This window comes from Vipera berus (assembly GCF_964194415.1).
Source record: "Vipera berus genome assembly, chromosome: 1".
NCBI classification, from domain to species: domain Eukaryota; kingdom Metazoa; phylum Chordata; class Lepidosauria; order Squamata; family Viperidae; genus Vipera; species Vipera berus.
Window position 1 is genome coordinate 230,327,974 of NC_138202.1, and position 18,215 is coordinate 230,346,188.

At 40.6% G+C, this 18,215-nt stretch overlaps 1 protein-coding gene across 2 annotated transcripts in view; it reads left to right on the top strand.

The window, feature by feature from the left end:
• The window catches only part of ZNF451 (zinc finger protein 451), a 28,804-nt gene extending 16,234 nt beyond the window's left edge, over positions 1-12,570 (top strand). For both annotated transcript variants that reach the window (XM_081313811.1, XM_081313810.1), the window contains exons 11-15: positions 2,256-2,393; positions 3,185-3,315; positions 5,456-5,642; positions 7,083-7,148; positions 9,466-12,570. In XM_081313811.1, coding sequence (XP_081169937.1) covers positions 2,256-2,393; positions 3,185-3,315; positions 5,456-5,642; positions 7,083-7,148; positions 9,466-9,533 — 590 coding nt within the window. In that variant the 3' untranslated portion in view covers positions 9,534-12,570. The remainder of the gene's footprint in view (positions 1-2,255; positions 2,394-3,184; positions 3,316-5,455; positions 5,643-7,082; positions 7,149-9,465) is intronic.
• The last annotated feature ends 5,645 nt before the right edge of the window (positions 12,571-18,215 follow it).

Genomic DNA, 18,215 nt, shown 5'->3' on the forward strand with positions numbered 1-18,215 from the left:
ATTTTATTTTGCCTCCAAAAGAGGCATTCGGTCTTATTTTTAGGGGATGTCTTATTTTTTCCCTGACACCTGCCTCGCCTTAAGGCGCTGGCTCACTTAAGGCTGCTCACAGCAGGAGGCCATGTGGCGCATCATGCTGGTGCCACCACCACGAGGTGGGGGGGAGGGGGAAGCTGCCTCACGTGCCCCGCACCTGCCTTACCTCTTAGAAATCCAGGGCTAAAAAGTACAGAGGCACAGGGGCAGATGGGGCAAAGCTGGTTCAACAGACTTTTTTTAAGAAAAAAAAGGTGGGCAGTGATTCCTTTCCACACAGGAATTCACAAAGCCTCAGCCTGGGTTTCATCAGCGGGCTGAGCGTGGCTCTCCGGTTCTTTGTATACAAACCACACCCACAGGGAGCCTCCTGAAGCAGTCCCTGCTTCTTCCCATTTACAGCCAGCGGCCGGCTAGGTTTTCTTCCGTCCTTTCTTCACTCGAGCCAGCAAGAGCTGCTACATGTGCTAGAGCAGGGGTCTTCAAACTCGGCCCTTTTATGACTCATGGACTTCAATTCCCAGAATTCCTCAGCCAGTGTGCCTGGCTGAGGAATTCTGGGAGTTGAAGTCCATGAGTCATAAACGGGCCGAGTTTGAAGACCTCTGTGCTAGAGAGAGCTTCATCTTGGGCCGTGGCCATTCCTTGGCAGCTGAGCCCGTTCGCCATTCGTCCTACTTGCTTGTCGCCAATTATGTTCAACTATGACGAGGCCACTGCCTTCCTGGGCGAGTGGGGCCTCTTCCAGTGGCTCATCTTCTTTCTGCTCAGCGCCAGCATCATCCCCAACGGCTCCACAGGGCTGTCCACTGTCTTCTTGGCCGCCACTCCTGAGCACTGGCTCTGGGTGCCTTCTAACGCCAACCTGAGTGCTGCATGGCTCAACGCGAGCATCCTCCTGGGGAAGTGCGGCGGGTGGCAGGTGCGGAGCCAGTGCAGCCGCTACTGCCTCGAGGCCCTGCTCAACTTCTCTGCCGGGAACATGGAGCCCGGCCGCGATGCCAGTCTCAGCCATTGTTACAGAGGTAGGCAGGTGTATGCTGACTTTTGGGGTGGGGGAGGGGTAGAAGAAGAGGGCTGGCAGTGTGAAGGCTTTCCAAGAGATCAATATCAACTGGACATGGGAGATTTTAGCTTAGGAGCTAACATAGGTGCCCAAACACTTTTTGCCCAGATGGAAAAATGACAGAGAGTGGAAGCTTCGTCTGCTTGCAAATGGGGCGCTTTGAAACAGAGTGATTCGCTTCATTTCCAAGCGCTCCATTTGCAAGTAAACGAAGCTTTCAGTCTCCCTCTGGGCAAAAAGTATGCGGCATCGCCAGGCATAGGTTTTTTTGGGGGGAGGCAGGCAATCCGGATAGGCCGCGCAGGCGCTTGGCTCATGGGAGGCTCGTGCGGCGGCAGTGACAGCAAGCGGAGGCAGAGGAACGGGGAGGCAGGCGATCCTGATGCGCTGCCCACTTTGTCTCATCATCTCTCAGCTTGCACCAGGGCAGGTGGCCGTATGACGCATCAGTACTGCCTGCCTCCCCTGTGCTTCTGCCTGCTGCCAGTGCCGCCATGTGAGCCCCCCATGAGCCAGGTGGCCGCACAGCACTGCTGGATTGCCTGCCTCTGCCTTCACGTTCAGACTTATCTGCACTGCTGGATACCATTGGCCACACACACTCGCCGCCTCTTGTGCTGGCCATGCCCACCTCCCCAGGCTTATTTTTGGGGTAGGGCTTATATTAGGCCAACCCCCAAAAAATCAGGCTAGGGCTTATTTTCAGGGTGGGTCTTATTTTTGGGGAAACACAGTAAGGGAAAACTTTTTGTTGTTTTTTCTTATGCCCATCTTGTCTACCTTCTTAGCAGAAATTAACCTTTTAAATGCTGAGAAGTGTCCTTGCAAAATCCTTCTGGTGCTACTCCCAGTTGGGCATGATTGTGTAAATCAGAACCATTTTCAGTACCTGTTAGAGATTTGGCTCTTCTATGTTTTCTGATTTTGAAAGTAATCATCTGAAGCCCAAAAGGCATCATTTGATAATGTGGGATGTACTGTATATTAAAGGAGGAACTTTCCTACATGAATATACTGTGTTTTTATGACTACTGTGTATTTATATTGACTACTTGAGAACAATTTTAAAAAGCTGTATGAAACATATATTTCTACAATTGAAGAAATGCATAAACATTTTGGCTATGCTTTTCTCCCTCTTTCTTACATATAGATGAAGGCAATCTTCCTGACCTTGATTACTTAAGTACCATGACTCACATTGTAATGATGGATTTAGATAACTGGGGAAGCCTTTTTGATCAACTGCCTGCAACCCTCAACCAAGGAACTTTTGTTTGGGGCTTTCAGGGTAAGGAAAGAAGTTAACAGTTCAAGCACAACAGTAGAAGTCTCACAATATAAACAGGCAGCTTGGTAAGAACTGCCTACCAAGTGGGCAGTTGGCAAGTTACTATTGACTCCTAGCAACTGCTGGGACAAGTCGCTGCAGTTTTCTTGGCAAGATTTTGTAAGTGTTTTGCATTGGCCTCCTTCACCTGGCTGAGAGTTAGTGACTGGCTGAAGGCCACCAGCTTGTTTTGTGCCAACGATCTGATTGTCATCCAATTTCTAGCCTCCATAAAGGAGGATATTTGTAGCTCAGGTTGAAATGAGGGGTCCTTTGTGCTCTCTGAGCTTTGTTGTTTTCTTGCAGATGTTTTATTATCCAGACTAGGTAACATCATCAGTGTTAGTCCTAGCTCTGATGATGTTACCTAGTTTGGGCAATGAAATGTCTGCAAAAACAAGCAAACTCAGAAAGCACCAAGGGCCACTCATTTCTAGTCTGGAGCCTTAACACTAGGCCAAACTGTCTCTCTATATCAATCTGGTTTCATTACAAAATTTGTTTCTCCATTACCTGGCCACTAGCTGATTGTGGTCAAGAATTATACAATCTGTACATAATCCTTCAGTAAGACTGCTAGAATCGGGAATATATAATCCAGGGTATATGAAATGTATACAGCATAGATTAACAGTTTGAAAAATATAGGTTACAGTTTTTTAGTGTTGTCACCTTTAAAACGTTTTGTAAAATTTCTTTTACATGGCAGTCTAAATAGTTTTAATGATTACTCCATTCCTTTCATTGCTTAGGTGGATGTGGCCATTGGAAACCCCCTGTGAATTGCAAGATCTTTAATTATCTTAACAAGATTGGGTGTTTCTTTCTTCATCCATGCTGTGGTAAAAGGAGAGAGGCTGCTGATTTTGCAATCTGTGTACATGTAAGTTTTCAGGTTTTGTACCAATCAAATAACTAAGGCTCCATAATGAGGCTGTAGAACTATAAAGGTAAAGGTTCCCCCGCACATGCGTGCTAGTCGTTTCCAACTCTAGGGGCCGGTGCTCATTTCTGTTTCAAAGCCGAAGAGCCAGCGCTTGTCCGAGGACATCTCCGTGGTCATGTGGCCGGCATCACTAGACGCCAAAGGCGCACGGAACGCTGTTACCTTCCCACCGGAGTGGTCCCTATTTTTCTACTTACCTTTTTACGTGCTTTCGAACTGCTAGGTTGGCAGAAGCTGGGACGAGTAACAGGTGCTCACTCTGCTACGCGGTACTCGGGATTCTGAGTGCCTGTTACTCGTCCCAGCTTCTGCCAACCTAGCAGTTCAAAAGCACGTAAAAATGCAAGTAGAAAAATAGGGACCACTACGGTGGGAAGGTAACAGCGTTCCGTGCGCCTTTGGCGTCTAGTCATGCCAGCCACATGACCACGGAGACGTCCTCGGACAAGCGCTGGCTCTTCGGCTTTGAAACGGAGATGAGCACCGGCCCCTAGAGTCGGAAACGACTAGCACGCATGTGCAGGGGAACCTTTACCTTTACCTTAAGCCATCAAAAATATTTTTCCCTCTAGTGGTCACTGACATTCTTGCAAGGTAGTTAAGGAAACCCTAATTTAGGGGTAGTTAATTTAATTTTAAGGGACGCGGTGGCTCAGTGGGTTAGGACGCTGAGCTTGTCGATCAGAAGGTCGGCAGTTTGGCGGGTCGAATCCCGAGTGCCGCGTAACAGAGTGAGCGCCTGTTACTCGTCCCAGCTTCTGCCAACCTAGCAGTTCGAAAGCACGTAAAAATGCAAGTAGAAAAATAGGGACTGCTACGGTGGGAAGGTAACAGCGTTCCGTGCGCCTTTGGTGTCTAGTCATGCCGGCCACATGACCACAGAGATGTCCTCGGACAAACGCTGGCTCTTCGGCTATGAAACGGAGATGAGCACCGGCCCCTAGAGTCGGAAACGACTAGCACGCATGTGCGGGGGAACCTTTACCTTTACCTTTAATTTAATTTTAACATATTGTTATGGTAAAAACACTTCATTTTTTCTTGCCTGGTATACAGTCAGTGATTGGAGTATAACTTTAGCCAATCATGGCTTAATTTCTGATAATTTCTCTTCAAAGTTATTTTAAATTGGTATATCCAAATAAGATAAATAAAAAGTAAAGATTTTGTGGATGCTGTACTATTAAATTACTAATCTGGGGTATTTATTCAGGAACAGAAAAAAAGAGAAACTTCTAAAATAGTATATGAGTTTTTCAGACCACTATATGTATAATTGGTATAATCATTCCATCCTTTTAGTTCCTTTTTTGCAATTATGAAAGTGCTTATTATTTCTACTATCCTTTAATATTAATCATTTGTATTAATATTAATTAGTTCAAATTATTTCCTAACTTTTTTATGACATAAAAGTAACTGCTTTTTATGTAGATACTTACAGAGATGGCTTTAAAATTATATTGACATATGTGACACTTATATGAGTCACTTTAATATTGGGTGACATCAAATAAAAAAATACCTTTTAAAAACTTTAAAATTCAGGAATTTATCATACTAGCAATTACATTTAAGAGCATGAATATGTATTTCAAGCTAGTTGATTATATTCTTTTATGTAGTATATAGTGAGCCATAACATTATGCATTAGTTTTTGCTTATCCATTATTTTTATTTTCACAAAGAACATGTGGGAAAGTTAGGAAATATTGGTGTGTATTTCCTGAGGCCATAAGAGATTCACCTTAAGGTTTCAGTTTTCTTTTTAAGCAGAATTGGTTTCTTTTTCTCATGGAACTGGCTAATGCTGTGTAGAGAACCATAATTTAAGGCAAGAGATTGCAAGAAAAGAATTATAGATGCAACAATTTCTGGGGGAGGCGTTGCTTTTGGGGATATGTAGGCTGGGACGCAGCTTAGTCTATTCCTCTCTGTACATCACCTCTCGTAATTAAAGATTAAGAATCATTTTGTTATGCTTGGAAGTCACTTCCTAATTACAGTGTACAGTATATCTTGCTAACAGATCTTAAGCTGTGTATGCTTCTAGTTTCACATAACATTTTTTCACAGGTGGGCCGCCTGGATGAACATCTGCCAAAACATATTCCTTTCACCATTCTTTCTGGAGACAAAAGCTTTCTAGAATTGGAGGATCAACTTAAGATGACTCAGCGGGTAACTCGCATTCTAGATCCTCATAAGATTGATGCTGACATGATGTATGCCTTATTAAACAGCATTTCGGATGCAGTCAAAGGTTTGTTTTCATTCAATGTGTTGCCTATTAATAGAAACAAATGGAATAAAATAATACTGAATCATTTTACAGGCATGCTATTGAAGGGTAGCATGGTCATTCCTGATACAGTTTCATTAACTTACCGTTTTTCCCTTACTGTGGGTCACAATTAAAGCATCATTCACTAAGGCAGGAGGAAAGAGGGATTCCTTGAGGCCAGAATGAAATTATTTGCTATCAGTTGTCACTGGGCTAGGCTGGTCTTTCCTTACTAGTATTTTTTCTTGGGCCTTGGCCAAAAGATGACACCGATTTCTGCTTCCCAGGCCCCAGGCAGTTTGTTTGCTTGCCTGTTTGTTTATTAGATTTTTATCCCTCCTTTATTATTTTTACAAATAACTCAAGACAGTAAATATACCTAATACTTCTTCTCCCCATCTTTTTTCCCATAACAACCCTGTGAAGTCCCAAAGATGCTTTTTCCAAAAGGAATCGGACTTTCTTGGTTTTTTTTTTCTTTGAAAATGTTTTGCCGAAGTTTCTTCAGTTCTTGGATGAGAAGTGAAACTCCCCCCCCAAAAAAATAAAAAAATAAAAAATAAAATACCAACCCAAGGAAGTCCAGTTGCCTTTTGGAAAAAGCAGCTTTGGGACAACTATGACCTGGATGATTAAGAATCTCCATAGACATGAAGTGGGTTGGGCTTAGAAAGAGTGACTGTTTGTTTTAGTTCCACAAGAGAAGGGCAGATAACGCCCTATAGCTATTCCTTTTCTGATATTCTCCCTATGCTGTGTCTTGCGGGTGGAAAGGGAGAAGTCGGGTCTGGGAGAGGCTTTTGATGTCTACTCCTTTACATCATTTAATCATTAATAGCATCATCATGCTATTAAATTTATCTTGCACTTTTCATTAGAGAAAATTCTGTTCAGAACAAACTAACTAGAAATGAATAAACAATTGTAAAATTGAAACAGCAATATAATAAAATCTATTATTGTTTTAAGTATTGTAAAAAGGCTTAACAAATGAGGCTGTGCATCAGGGGGTGTATTTAGAAAGAGCAAACAGATTGTAACATGCAGGAAGGTTCCTAATAGGATAGGTACCCTCACCTCTACCATTTGTGGTGTTCCAAATACCATATAATCAAGAGATGATTTATTGTTGTCATGTCTTAAGAAGCAAGATGTTACACTGTATGTATTAGGCAAACTTGCTCCTTTCACTGCCATCACAGGGAAGTTCAGAATTTAATAATTGCGAACTAACTTGCTCTTTCAGAAAGAGCACAGCCTGCCTGTGAAGAGATTGAATTACGGTAGTTTCCATGTCTGTTTTTCTATTGCAAAAAGATAAAGCCAGACAATTATTGCCAATCAACAGAAATCTGACAAAGAATGCCAGTTATTAGAATTGAAATGTGGCAGGATTAAAATATTTGTGTCTAATTACAGAAAATGAAGAGATTGATATTCAAATGGCAATGGCACAGATTTTGCAAGTTACGAGAGGCCAAAATGGTATGTTTTAATTTCCACAATACATTAGACAACATATATATGTAATTAACAAATAAAATACAAAATGAAAATAAATACTATGTTGCAATATAGGCGAATTAGTATTAGATTGGTTTTTTTATTGAAAGTGCATTCTGGCAAAAATAAAAAAGTATTATTGACCTTGTATTTTTGAGGCCTTTGAGAACTAATTAATAATGCTAGAGATATTTGCATATCAACATGAACTCTTCTGATGGTAGAATCATAATTTCATACCAATGATTGTTATATCTAGTTGTGTGACCTTAGTTTGCTTTGTTGTAGCAGTTCTGTTTTACAGCTGCGGATATCAATTGGGTATGTGCATTCTACAGGCAAGGTTTATATTTGTTATAGCTTTAGAATGCAGTAACTGTTGTATAAAAATTATACAGGTAGTCCTCGACTTCAGCAGTTCATTTAGTGACCGTTCAAAATTACAGTGTCACTGGAAAGTGACATGACCATTTTTCACACTTATGACCATTGTGGTATCTTCATGGTTTTAATTTAATAATTTAATTTAATAATTTGATTTCTATACCGCCCTTCCCCCGAAGGACTCAGGGCGGTGAACAGGGCAATACACAATAAAAATCGAATACAAAAATTAAAAAACCATTAAACCTCATGCCCATAAAATCAATACATATTAAAGTTAAAACTAGTTTTAAAAACCCAACCCCATCCCATCAGACCAGGCCAGCTTGTTCGAAAAAGAATGTTTTGAGATCGCGCCGGAAGGAGCGAAGGTCGGGGGCTTTTATGGTTATTAAATTAACAATGATTCACTTAAAAACTGTGGTGAGGCAAGTCGTAAAATGGGGCAAAACTCACTTAGCAACATAAATTTTGGGCTAAAGTATGGTTGTAGATTGAGGACTACCTCTATATGTGAACCAGCATGAACTAAAATGTAGCCTGTCCTAAGTTTACTTTAGTTTGTTCCTGAGAAGCTAGGGATATTTTGAGTATCCTAAGACAAAATGCAGGGGGACTTTTGAAGCAAGCAGAGTAAGGCTGGTGCCTTGCCCTTATCTCCAGCTTTTTCTGCTAGATGTTCTCTAACCCAAGAATTTCAGTGGCCTCCTTTCTCAGTCTGTTCTTACGCTGCACTAGACATCAAGGAGATTGATTGGTAACAGAGAAGCAATAATAGAAATCCCTGGGAAGATTGGGGCCGGGAGTGGTGGTATGGGATGTCTTGTCCTAGAAGTAAGAACACTAGTGGCAGTAGTAATGGTTGTCCAACAAGACTGTTTCTCCTGTTCTGCTGCTTATTTCCCCGTAGATCAGGGTGTCAAACTGCCGGCTCGCAGGCCGGATGTGTCACGCAGAAGCCACGCCCACCCCATTGCCGGCAATGGCAAAACAGTGCAGATACATCGCGCAACGTCACGAGTTTGACATGTCTGTCTTAGATTCACTATCTACTGTTGCTGTCCTTGGCTTTTGCCTACTCCCCACTATATGTCCAGATCCTGTTTGTTCCAGACCCACATGCATGTATGTTTATCTAGATATGGGCCACAGAAATTAACAGTTTGTACACAGAAAACCTCGCACATCCTTTGTTTTATGGGGAGGAAAAGGAACATGGAGCCTCCCAAAGACAAATTGCTTCTTTCTCTATCCTTAGAAAGCTCCAACTCTTCCCTCCTGCAGTGAATTGCTGTTTTGGGGATTAAGCTGTTTTGGAGGGGGGTGGGCATAACCTAAATTTGCCTTTCAGAAGTTCCCACTTCCATTTCCCCTTAAAATCCAGGGGGGGGGGAAGTCAGCAGAATAAGCAAGTTTGGTGGGGAGCTTGAAGGTGGAAATGGGCAGCTTACCTTTCTACCAAATACAGCTTTTGAGCATTTAGGTATGTAGGAAGGAGCCAGTTTAAAGTCTCTGGAAGAAGTGAGGTCCATATGAGATAATAGGTGCCCTCCTCCCAATCCTCTGGTTTGGGAGGAGCCATCCTTTTGCTAGTTTCTGTGCCTCGAATTTTATATAAAATCAGGAATACTGAGTTAGAAGATCAAAGGCTATTTAAGCTGAAGGCCATTGTCTAATGATCGGACCATTCTGGATTTAGATAATAAGATGATGGCTTATTAACTCTGCAGGGGCATATCCTGAAGGTCTCTTCCTATTATGGATAGCAAGTGTAATGTTCACCTGGAAATGTATGGTTTTTCAATTGTGTTGAATAGAGCACTAATTAGGGAGACTTTACTGATTCTTCCAAATTACATCCAAATTGTGCAATTGTTACTTAGGGACAGTTTCACGTTCTGATATCTTTATGCAGATACATATGATGATGATGATGATGATGAATTTCAAGAGGCAATTAGGCGAAGTCTTGAGGAAAAGTGAAGATGTCTAAAGATGGGTGTACCAAAACATCTACCTGACTTCAAAGAAATTGAAATTTGTTCACCGTTTTATAAAAACACTAAAAATGTACTGGTTATTATTTCAGTGTTTCAGTGGCATTGTAAAAGCTGAGCTCTATCATCAAGCAGTAGCAGAGTTCAGAACCTGTTGTAAAATTTAACTAATGGGATTTCAGTCATCCCTTCTCATGACTTAAGCAGTAAAGAGTTTTAAAATGTGATATGGTCAAGCTTACTTTAAAAATACAAGAACATGGCAAATCTGCTGAGTCATAAGATCCATTAACTATTTTTTTTCTAATGACTGACCCGAAAACTGCTTTTTTTGCTGCTTTTTTCCCCCAAACTGTTCTTTTCTGGATTTTAATATTTTACTTCTCCTGTTGACTTTATCTTGTAGTAGATACAGGTATTAATCCAGAATGTCTAAAGTGTCTTTTCTTGAGGTCCAAGAACTAGTTGCTTTCTGTTACCTGTCTCTTCATTCTTATGTACATGTTTTAATGTGGAGAATGAATACAATGCCAAATAGACTGAGTGTATTTGTATATTTTGTTTGCTGTTATTAATACTGCATCAAAGTATTTTCCTGTTTGTTTTTAATAATATTTAAATGTAACTTCAGGAAGCTGAAGTCTTTGATTTTCTGTTTTTAACTTATTTGCATTTCTCAGAGCATAATTACCGTATATACTTCACCTTAATTAAAATATCAGCTATTGTTGTGTTGCTTCTCATATCAGTCAAGTGCTATTTGAAAGTTTTCATTTTCACTTTTTATAGGTTCACAAATTCCATTGGCTTAGTTTGTCTAAATAAAAATGTTTACAGAGAAGTAGAATGCAGAAGATGATGCTAATTTTATACTTATGTTTGTACTGCAGGCTTACTGAAAAATTGGTTTGGAATGAAAACTTGCTTTGTGTGACAGCAAATAGCCTTTCTATAATGGACATAACACTGCAAGTATATTAACTAGATTAATGTATTAAGACTTGGTGGCTTGGAGGACAGATTGTAATGGTTTCCTCTAATAAAACATTCTGTACAAATATACGTGCTGTTCTCCTAAGCCTTTTATGTCCCTGTTGAAACCCTCTGCCTCTACTAAAATAAGATTCTAGTTGGAAACCATTTAATATTTTAGCAGGAGCCTAAGAACTTCTCGTGATAGCTGCCTTGCTCCTTTCTCCCTAATATTGAGAGAAAAAAGGGGAAGCCTTTGCTGCAGATATCTGGCCTGTGGCATAATAGTAATGCATGGTTACCATACAATGGTTAGTTCAGGAAATAATGCAAGAAAATTAATACTATCGCTTATAAAAACAACCTCATCTGTGCCTGTCATTTAGGAATGGTCTCAAACACTCAAATGGGTTTTCTAGACTGTAAGTACTACATTTTATTGGGGTCATGTATTTCAGCTACAGAATTGCTGCCTGCTTGTATATTAAGTTCTCTGACTCAGTGTTACAAGAAATAACGTGTTTTCTTTCTTATATGCAAATGCACAGATAGTTTTCTGGACAAAGCCATGTTTAAATAGAAGATTCCAAACTCCTGTTTGCTATAATTATTTCTTCATGTAATCTAGCACTTTCTGTAAATAGAGTATATCCCTTTTTCTTTCTCATGTTATATATTTTTCAAATAATTTTCTTTCAAGTCATTCTTTCCAATTTTTTTCTTCAGTTTGCTAGGTTTGTGTCAGCAACTATATACATACTACATACTCTCTTCTTCAGTTAATCTTTTTGCTGTAAATATAGTTGGTTTTGTTTTTAGCCACAAGAATATCATTGCAAAGAATATCTTAGAAATCTTGCTGAAACTGTCCCAGGAATAAATCATGTATGATGACTTTGTCCCATGAATATTCTATTAACCTCTGAATATAAAACCACATTTACAACAGCTCAGGTATTTGCTGATGTGATTAATACAAATGTTATATTTAAAAAAAAATATCCCAATATGCTAATTTTCTGCCTCTGAAACACTTGATTCTTGGGAGGAACTGAATATTGTGCAAATTATTTTATGAAATCCTAAATATCACTCAGGAAAGCCTCTGTATTTGTATATTATTTTAAGCAAACATTGATTGGGTATCCCGCCTCATGCTAGAATGAAGTGAATATTACAGTAGAACTATATAAACGGGTGGATTTCAATCGGAAAGCAATGTTGCTACTGTCCAACAAAGATGGTCCAGGAAAAGGAAGAGCTTTAAGTCCCCAAAAGTACAGGAACTACTCTTTTTCTGTGGATATTATCTCAAGATGTTATAAATGCTATAAAATAAAAAGTGGAATAAAAAAGTACTTGGTCTGACACTGCATTGGTATTCTAAAGATTGTTACTACTATCAAAGAACTGGATTCTTCATCTCAAATATTTCTGGGCTGTTGGATTATAGGTCCATTATTCCCAGTCACGAATCCTGGAATTTGTAAGTACCATCATTTTGAACTTCATAAGTGTCCTCATTCCTGATGTGCTACATATGACCTTTAGGTATGTTTTGAAAGTGGTATATATCTCCCTCCTATAAATGTTTAATCAGAAATAAATCACTGAGTTCAAAGGATTATACCCTCAGAAAATGCAAATTTTAGAAAAATGTTGGATTAAAAAATATTGCTTTTCAATAAGAAAAAAAGAACAAAACAATATTGAGATATGTAAAAAAAACGGAAAAAAACCACAGTAACAAAAAAGTGAAAAATATATGACAAAAAGTCAGCATGTTATAACAAAACAATTACAATTCTATGTATACTTTTTACTGCTTTTAAAATAAGGGAAAAAAGTACAAAACAAAAAATACATTAAAAATACCTAAGTGTTTAAAATAAAAATAAATGTAAAGTATATGTCACTACAGTAAACAGTTACAATTGTATCTATAGTCATAAATTACAATTCTATAGGTCTACAAATTACAATTCTATATATAGCTTTATAGTTACAATTCTATATAAATATTGAAGGTAAAAGCGCATAATTTTTATATATAGCTGGAAAGGTGATCATAAGTGGCAAGTGCAATTAGGTTTTCAATCCATTGAGTGAAAGGGCCGTTGTTTCCCATGCTGCTGGATCAGTCTTGGCATGGTGGATCTATATATATATGAGGTTTATAAGAAGAGATTGGACAACCATTTGTCTGAAATGGTATAGATCAGACATGTCAAACACAAGGCCCGGGGGCCAGATCCGGCCCGCAAAGTGGTTTCATGTGGCCCGCGAAGCCATCCTGGAAACAGTGAGGGAACGGCCCCCACTGCCTTGGCCCTGGCCCAGAGACCCTCCTTCTGCCAGAGACCCTCAGATCTGTCCCACTCCTGCCCAGGCCCCCATAGGCACCCTTGATGCGAACGATGTAGAGCTGGCCATGCTCACCCAGTAGGCCATACGCACTCTAGCCACACCCACCTAGTAGGCCATGCCCACCCGGTCCCTTGAGGGCAACCGCAATGCTGATGTGGCCCTCAATGAAATTGAGTTTGACACCCCTGGTATAGAAAGAGTCTCCTGCTTGAGCAGTGGATTGGATTAGAATACTTCCTAAGTCCTTTCCAACTCTTTATTATTCTGTTAAATTGTTTATTCCATTCATTTTTTAATATTTGCATATCAAAATTGATTTATGATAACCAGTATATAAAAACGAATGGTTTTTTTTAGTTATAAAGGATTTAGCAAGTTCTAGTCTCTCAAGCTGAAAATATGCTAGTGCAAGAAAAAAAAAGATTGAATACATTTGAAAGGTTCATAGTTAATGGCACACATGAACAGTATTAATCATTGGAAAGAAAAGGAGGGATGAATAAAAAAGAATCAATCTTTAAGAGATTATAATAAAATACTGTCCTAACATGCACATAGTTCTGTTTTTTCCAATTAAGGTTTCTTTTTAAAACCATGAACTTGTAATATATTTTCTTTAAAACTAAGGTCTCCAGCAACTGCTACAATATTTTCAGAAGTGTTTCCTATGTAATAATTTTTCATTCCTCAATTTTTAAAAGAAGCCTGAAAAATATGTGCTTAGCTATGCTCTTCTGTAATTCTGGTGCTAAATTGTATACATTCTCACAAGTTTGTTTGTAGAAATACATTAATTCTCTGGGGAATTACTGATTAAAAATTAGTGTTAACTACATTTGTGAACACAGCACATATTTATATCAACATTCATATTTATGCTTTTATATACAGAATATAACATTTTCAAGCCAGGGAACGTGGCATTTCAGTGTGATGGACTTTGTTCCAAAGTGGAATTAAGAAAATTCAGTTTAATTAAATTGAGACAGTATGAGTAAAATTCACATTTAAACAGTTTGACCTGTTATACTAAAAATTGCTATTCAAATTCTATACTCCTAGATTAAAAGATAAAACATGTCTTTTTAATAAAAGGGCCAGTTTAGTCTAGTGGTTAAGGCAGTGGTGGCGAACCTATGGCATGTGTGCCAGAGGTGGCACTCAGAGCCCTTTCTGTGAGCACGTGCACCGTGCCCCGGAGATGGCAACAGTCCTTCAACCAGCCGCCTGCTAATTCGCCGAGGCCCCATGTGGCTGGATGCATCCCGGCACGGCTGATTTCTCCCCCCCCCCATCCCTCCTGGCCTTACATGCTCTCCTTTTCCCAGGCACAACCCACTGCATCACCTCCTCAGTGTCGGCCGGCCATCCAGCTCAGAGGCAGCTTCTTTGAACTGCTGGCGGTGGGCTGCAGAGCCCCAGAGTGTGCCGGTCGAGGGGCCAGCAGGCTGTGGCTGCTGACAGACACCGTCAGCCCCCATGCGCTCACTGGCCTCTGTGTGCAGGGGCTGATGGTGTCAGGCAGCCACCACCCGAGCCCTTGCCTTGCCCATGGCAATGGCACCCCTGCCCTGCCTCACCTCACCCCACAGGAGGAGCCTCCTGCCTACCACCCCACCTGCCAGAGACCCCCTGGATCTCCCCCAACCCTGCCCACCCACCCCCACAGGCGTTCCTCCTTACGAGCAACATTGAAGTGACCACACTCACCTTGACCACACCCACCCAATCTGCCATGACCACCACAGCCATGCCCATCCGGCACCCAGCAATAAATAAGTGGGTTTGGGGTTGCAATTTGGGCACTCAGTCTCTAAAAGGTTCTCCATCACTGGGTTAAGGCATCAGGCTAAAAAGTGGGAAATTGAGTTCTACTCCCACTTTAAGCAGAAAATCAACTGGGTTGACTTCAGGCAATCACTCACTCTCAGCCCAACTCACCTCACAGGACTGTTGTGTGGAAAACAGGAGGAAGGTGTATTGGATGTGCTTACTGCCTTGAGTAACTAAAAGAGGGATACAAATTAAATAAAAAGGCCAATTCCAGACATAATTACAGAAATGCAGATCATTTCACTCCATAACACAAAAACTGAATGTAATAGGGGCCAAAGACCAATTTGCAAGCTCGTTCCATACTTCCTTCTACATGAATAAAAACAACTATACAGGGGAGGGGGGAATGTAATTGCTGCCTTCCTTTGCTGCTGACCTAGAAAAAATGCATTTTTTTCTGTCTAAGATTATATAGAGCAAAGAGTTGAACTCATGGTGGAGTTGAAGTGATTTCCATGCATTGCATGGACCAAAATGTCTCCTCAAGCAGGTTTCCCACCTATGTCATAACAGAATCCTAACTTGGAGCAAAACTTGGGAAATCCAGGTTTGGCATGGAGCTGATAAGAACTTGATTCCTGAATTTGAGACATGTTTAGTTTTCCAAAGGATTTTTTTTTGCCTACCAAAATGCAAATTCCCAAGTAATTCAACCAGCCCAAATGAAGGGCTAGAACTCTGTCAAGTTTCTAATTCAGCACCATAAATCATTATCCTAACAACCCCAACATTTCCTTTGGCCACACAACACTTAAACTTTTCCCACAACTAAAACTGCCTAAAGCACGGGTATCAAACTTGCTGTGTCACGTGATGTGTCACAACATATAGTGACTTTTTTTGCATTGCTGGAGCTGGGTGAGCGCAGCCTCCATATGATGCAACCACCCCACCGGCCAGCATTTTGACCCCTGGGCCTAAAGTAATCATCAACTATAATCATCAACATTTTCCAGAAGTGCTTCAAATTACTCATCCTGAAGACAGATCAACTGTCTTGCTTTTTATGTGATTAGAGATTCTCAGTTGTTGGGAGGTGGGATCATGTTGCTTCCCTTCTGATCAGTTGCCAAGCGTTAGTTCAGATAATTCTGTCAATTATTGTGCCCACTACCTCCCTTTGTACTATAACCACAATAGGAAAAACTGGGATGGTGGTAAGGCATCCACATGGGTGTCTCACTTAACAACTAAAAGTATGACCAAAATTCCAGGCTCAATTTTGGTTTTAAGTCAAAGATTAACTGTAGTCTTCTGTTTTTATTTCTTCTGTTTTTTTACTTTCTATTTTCTTTTAATTTGTATTAGAGTTTACTATAAATTCTTAATAAAATTATATATATTTTAAACATTAAATTTATTCTCACCCCTGCAAATCCCTTTTGTCTTATAGCATCTGCAATAATGTGAATTTGTCTGCATTTAGGAGTTCTGTAGACTTTTTTTTTTAAAAAAATTCAGTTATGGCAAGTCTAGTGAGGTGTCTTGAGTTCCTGCCAATATTAATTCACAAAGAATTTCTTCCCGTTACTTACCTGCACTGCAGTAGTTTCTCATTTTTTTCTAACTATCAGCATCCTAGTGTTACCTGGGGACAGAGGGAGGACAATAACTTGAAATGGTTTTATTCAAAAAGAGCTCACATATTACAGCCAGAATGCACGTAAAACAATTTTACTCAGAACAAACATTCTACTCCAAGAATGCATAAAACAGTATGTGTGCCTTAAGGGGGGGGAGCACAAAAAACCCTATTTTGAAGCCACAATGGATATTGTTTGATCAAGAGACCAAACTATAAGTGGACTGAATTGAAACTCTGGAGCAAACTCCCCCTAAGTGTCTTTAAGTCATCCAGGATTCAATCCCATTTTCTCTGTTTATACTATTGAACCACATACTAATCACACATGAAGTTACAAAACACTATTTAGATTTAAATACCTAAATTAATTGTGTCATATAACACAGCCAACATCCCACTTTTTCAGGAGAGCCTGGAAGATTAAAGTAAAAAATGCACAGAATCGGAGGAGCAGGAGCAGCAGACGCCTTCACCTTTAGTTTGTGCTGGTAAGCAGAGAGGACTTGGGAGGATCCCCCTTTCCATTCGGCTCTCCCCAGAGAAATGCAGAGGTAACCCCCTCACTGGAGAAGAGCCTAATGCTGGGAAAGGTTGAGGGCAATAGAAGAAGGGGACGACAGAGAATGAGGTGGCTGGACGGAGTCACTGAAGCAGTAGGCGTGAGCTTAAACGGACTCCAGAAGATGGTAGAGGACAGGAAGGCCTGGAAGAACGTTGTCCATAGGGTTGCGATGGGTCGGACACTTCACAGCTAACAACAACAAACCCCCTCAGGGAGTAACCCACAGCTTTCCCCCATTCTGAGGTGAAAAGCCAGAGATGCTGTCTGAAGTGTAATGGGTTAACACACACAAGAAGACGCCAAGCAGTGAATTCAGCTCTTTATTTGTAGAGAAGAACCAGCAACAGAATGGGTTGCCTGTGCCCTTTATGTACTCTGGTTGCTGAGCTGACAGCCAATCAATTTAACCAGGCTTTCCCGCCAAAAGCTGAGCCACGCCTTGCGGCAGTTATATACAGCCTCTTCTGTCATCTGTTAAGCTATTGTTTAATACAATACACACTTCAATACACAGCACTGTGGGGGGGGGAAAGATTAATTTGGGGTTCCAACTGGAGCCAGAGATGTGCAAAAATAAATAAAAATGAGATCCAGACCGCTGTGAGGAAAAAAATTATTATTTATTCCTAAAAGCAAAACAGTTTGCCTTTAAGGGCAGGCCACAGAGAAATGGTGTACAGCAGCAGATTTTTATAAGGGGGAGCTTGTCCGGAGTGAAGTGTCTACATGTTGATTTTAGAAGGTAACTTAATTGGGGGTTTGAGGAAGGTTTTATTTGATTAACTCAGTTTCAGCTTGACTATCAATTATTAGCGGAGAGAATTGTGGGTTCTGTTAATATTTTAAAGGAAAGACGGCAACAGCATAAAGAACAAAATATACAGTATTTGAATATAAAACTTCTCACAATACCTCCAGGGGGAAAAAATGCCCCTTCCCTAATTGTTCCTTCTGGTTAACTCTCCCAAGCCTAAACCCTTGTTCCTGTTAATATTTTAAAGGAAAGATGGAAACAGTATAAAGAACAAAATATACACTATTTGAATATAAAACTTCTCACAATACCTCCAGGGGGGAAAAAATGCCCCTTCCCTAATTGTTCCTTCTGGTTAACTCTCCCAAGCCTAAACCCTTCTTCCTGCTCTATGAGGGGGGAGGAGGGAGCCACCGCCATGCCCCTGCCTGTCCTGGGGAGGAAAAACGGTGGGCGGTGGGCGGGTGGGCAGAAGAGCGCTCGCAAGAATCCAACGCTTTGCTCGCTTCCAGATGGCCGGACGTACCAAAATGGCAACGCGATTACGACCTTGGCGAAAGCCCCAGTTTATATAGGAATATAGCCAGCCGTA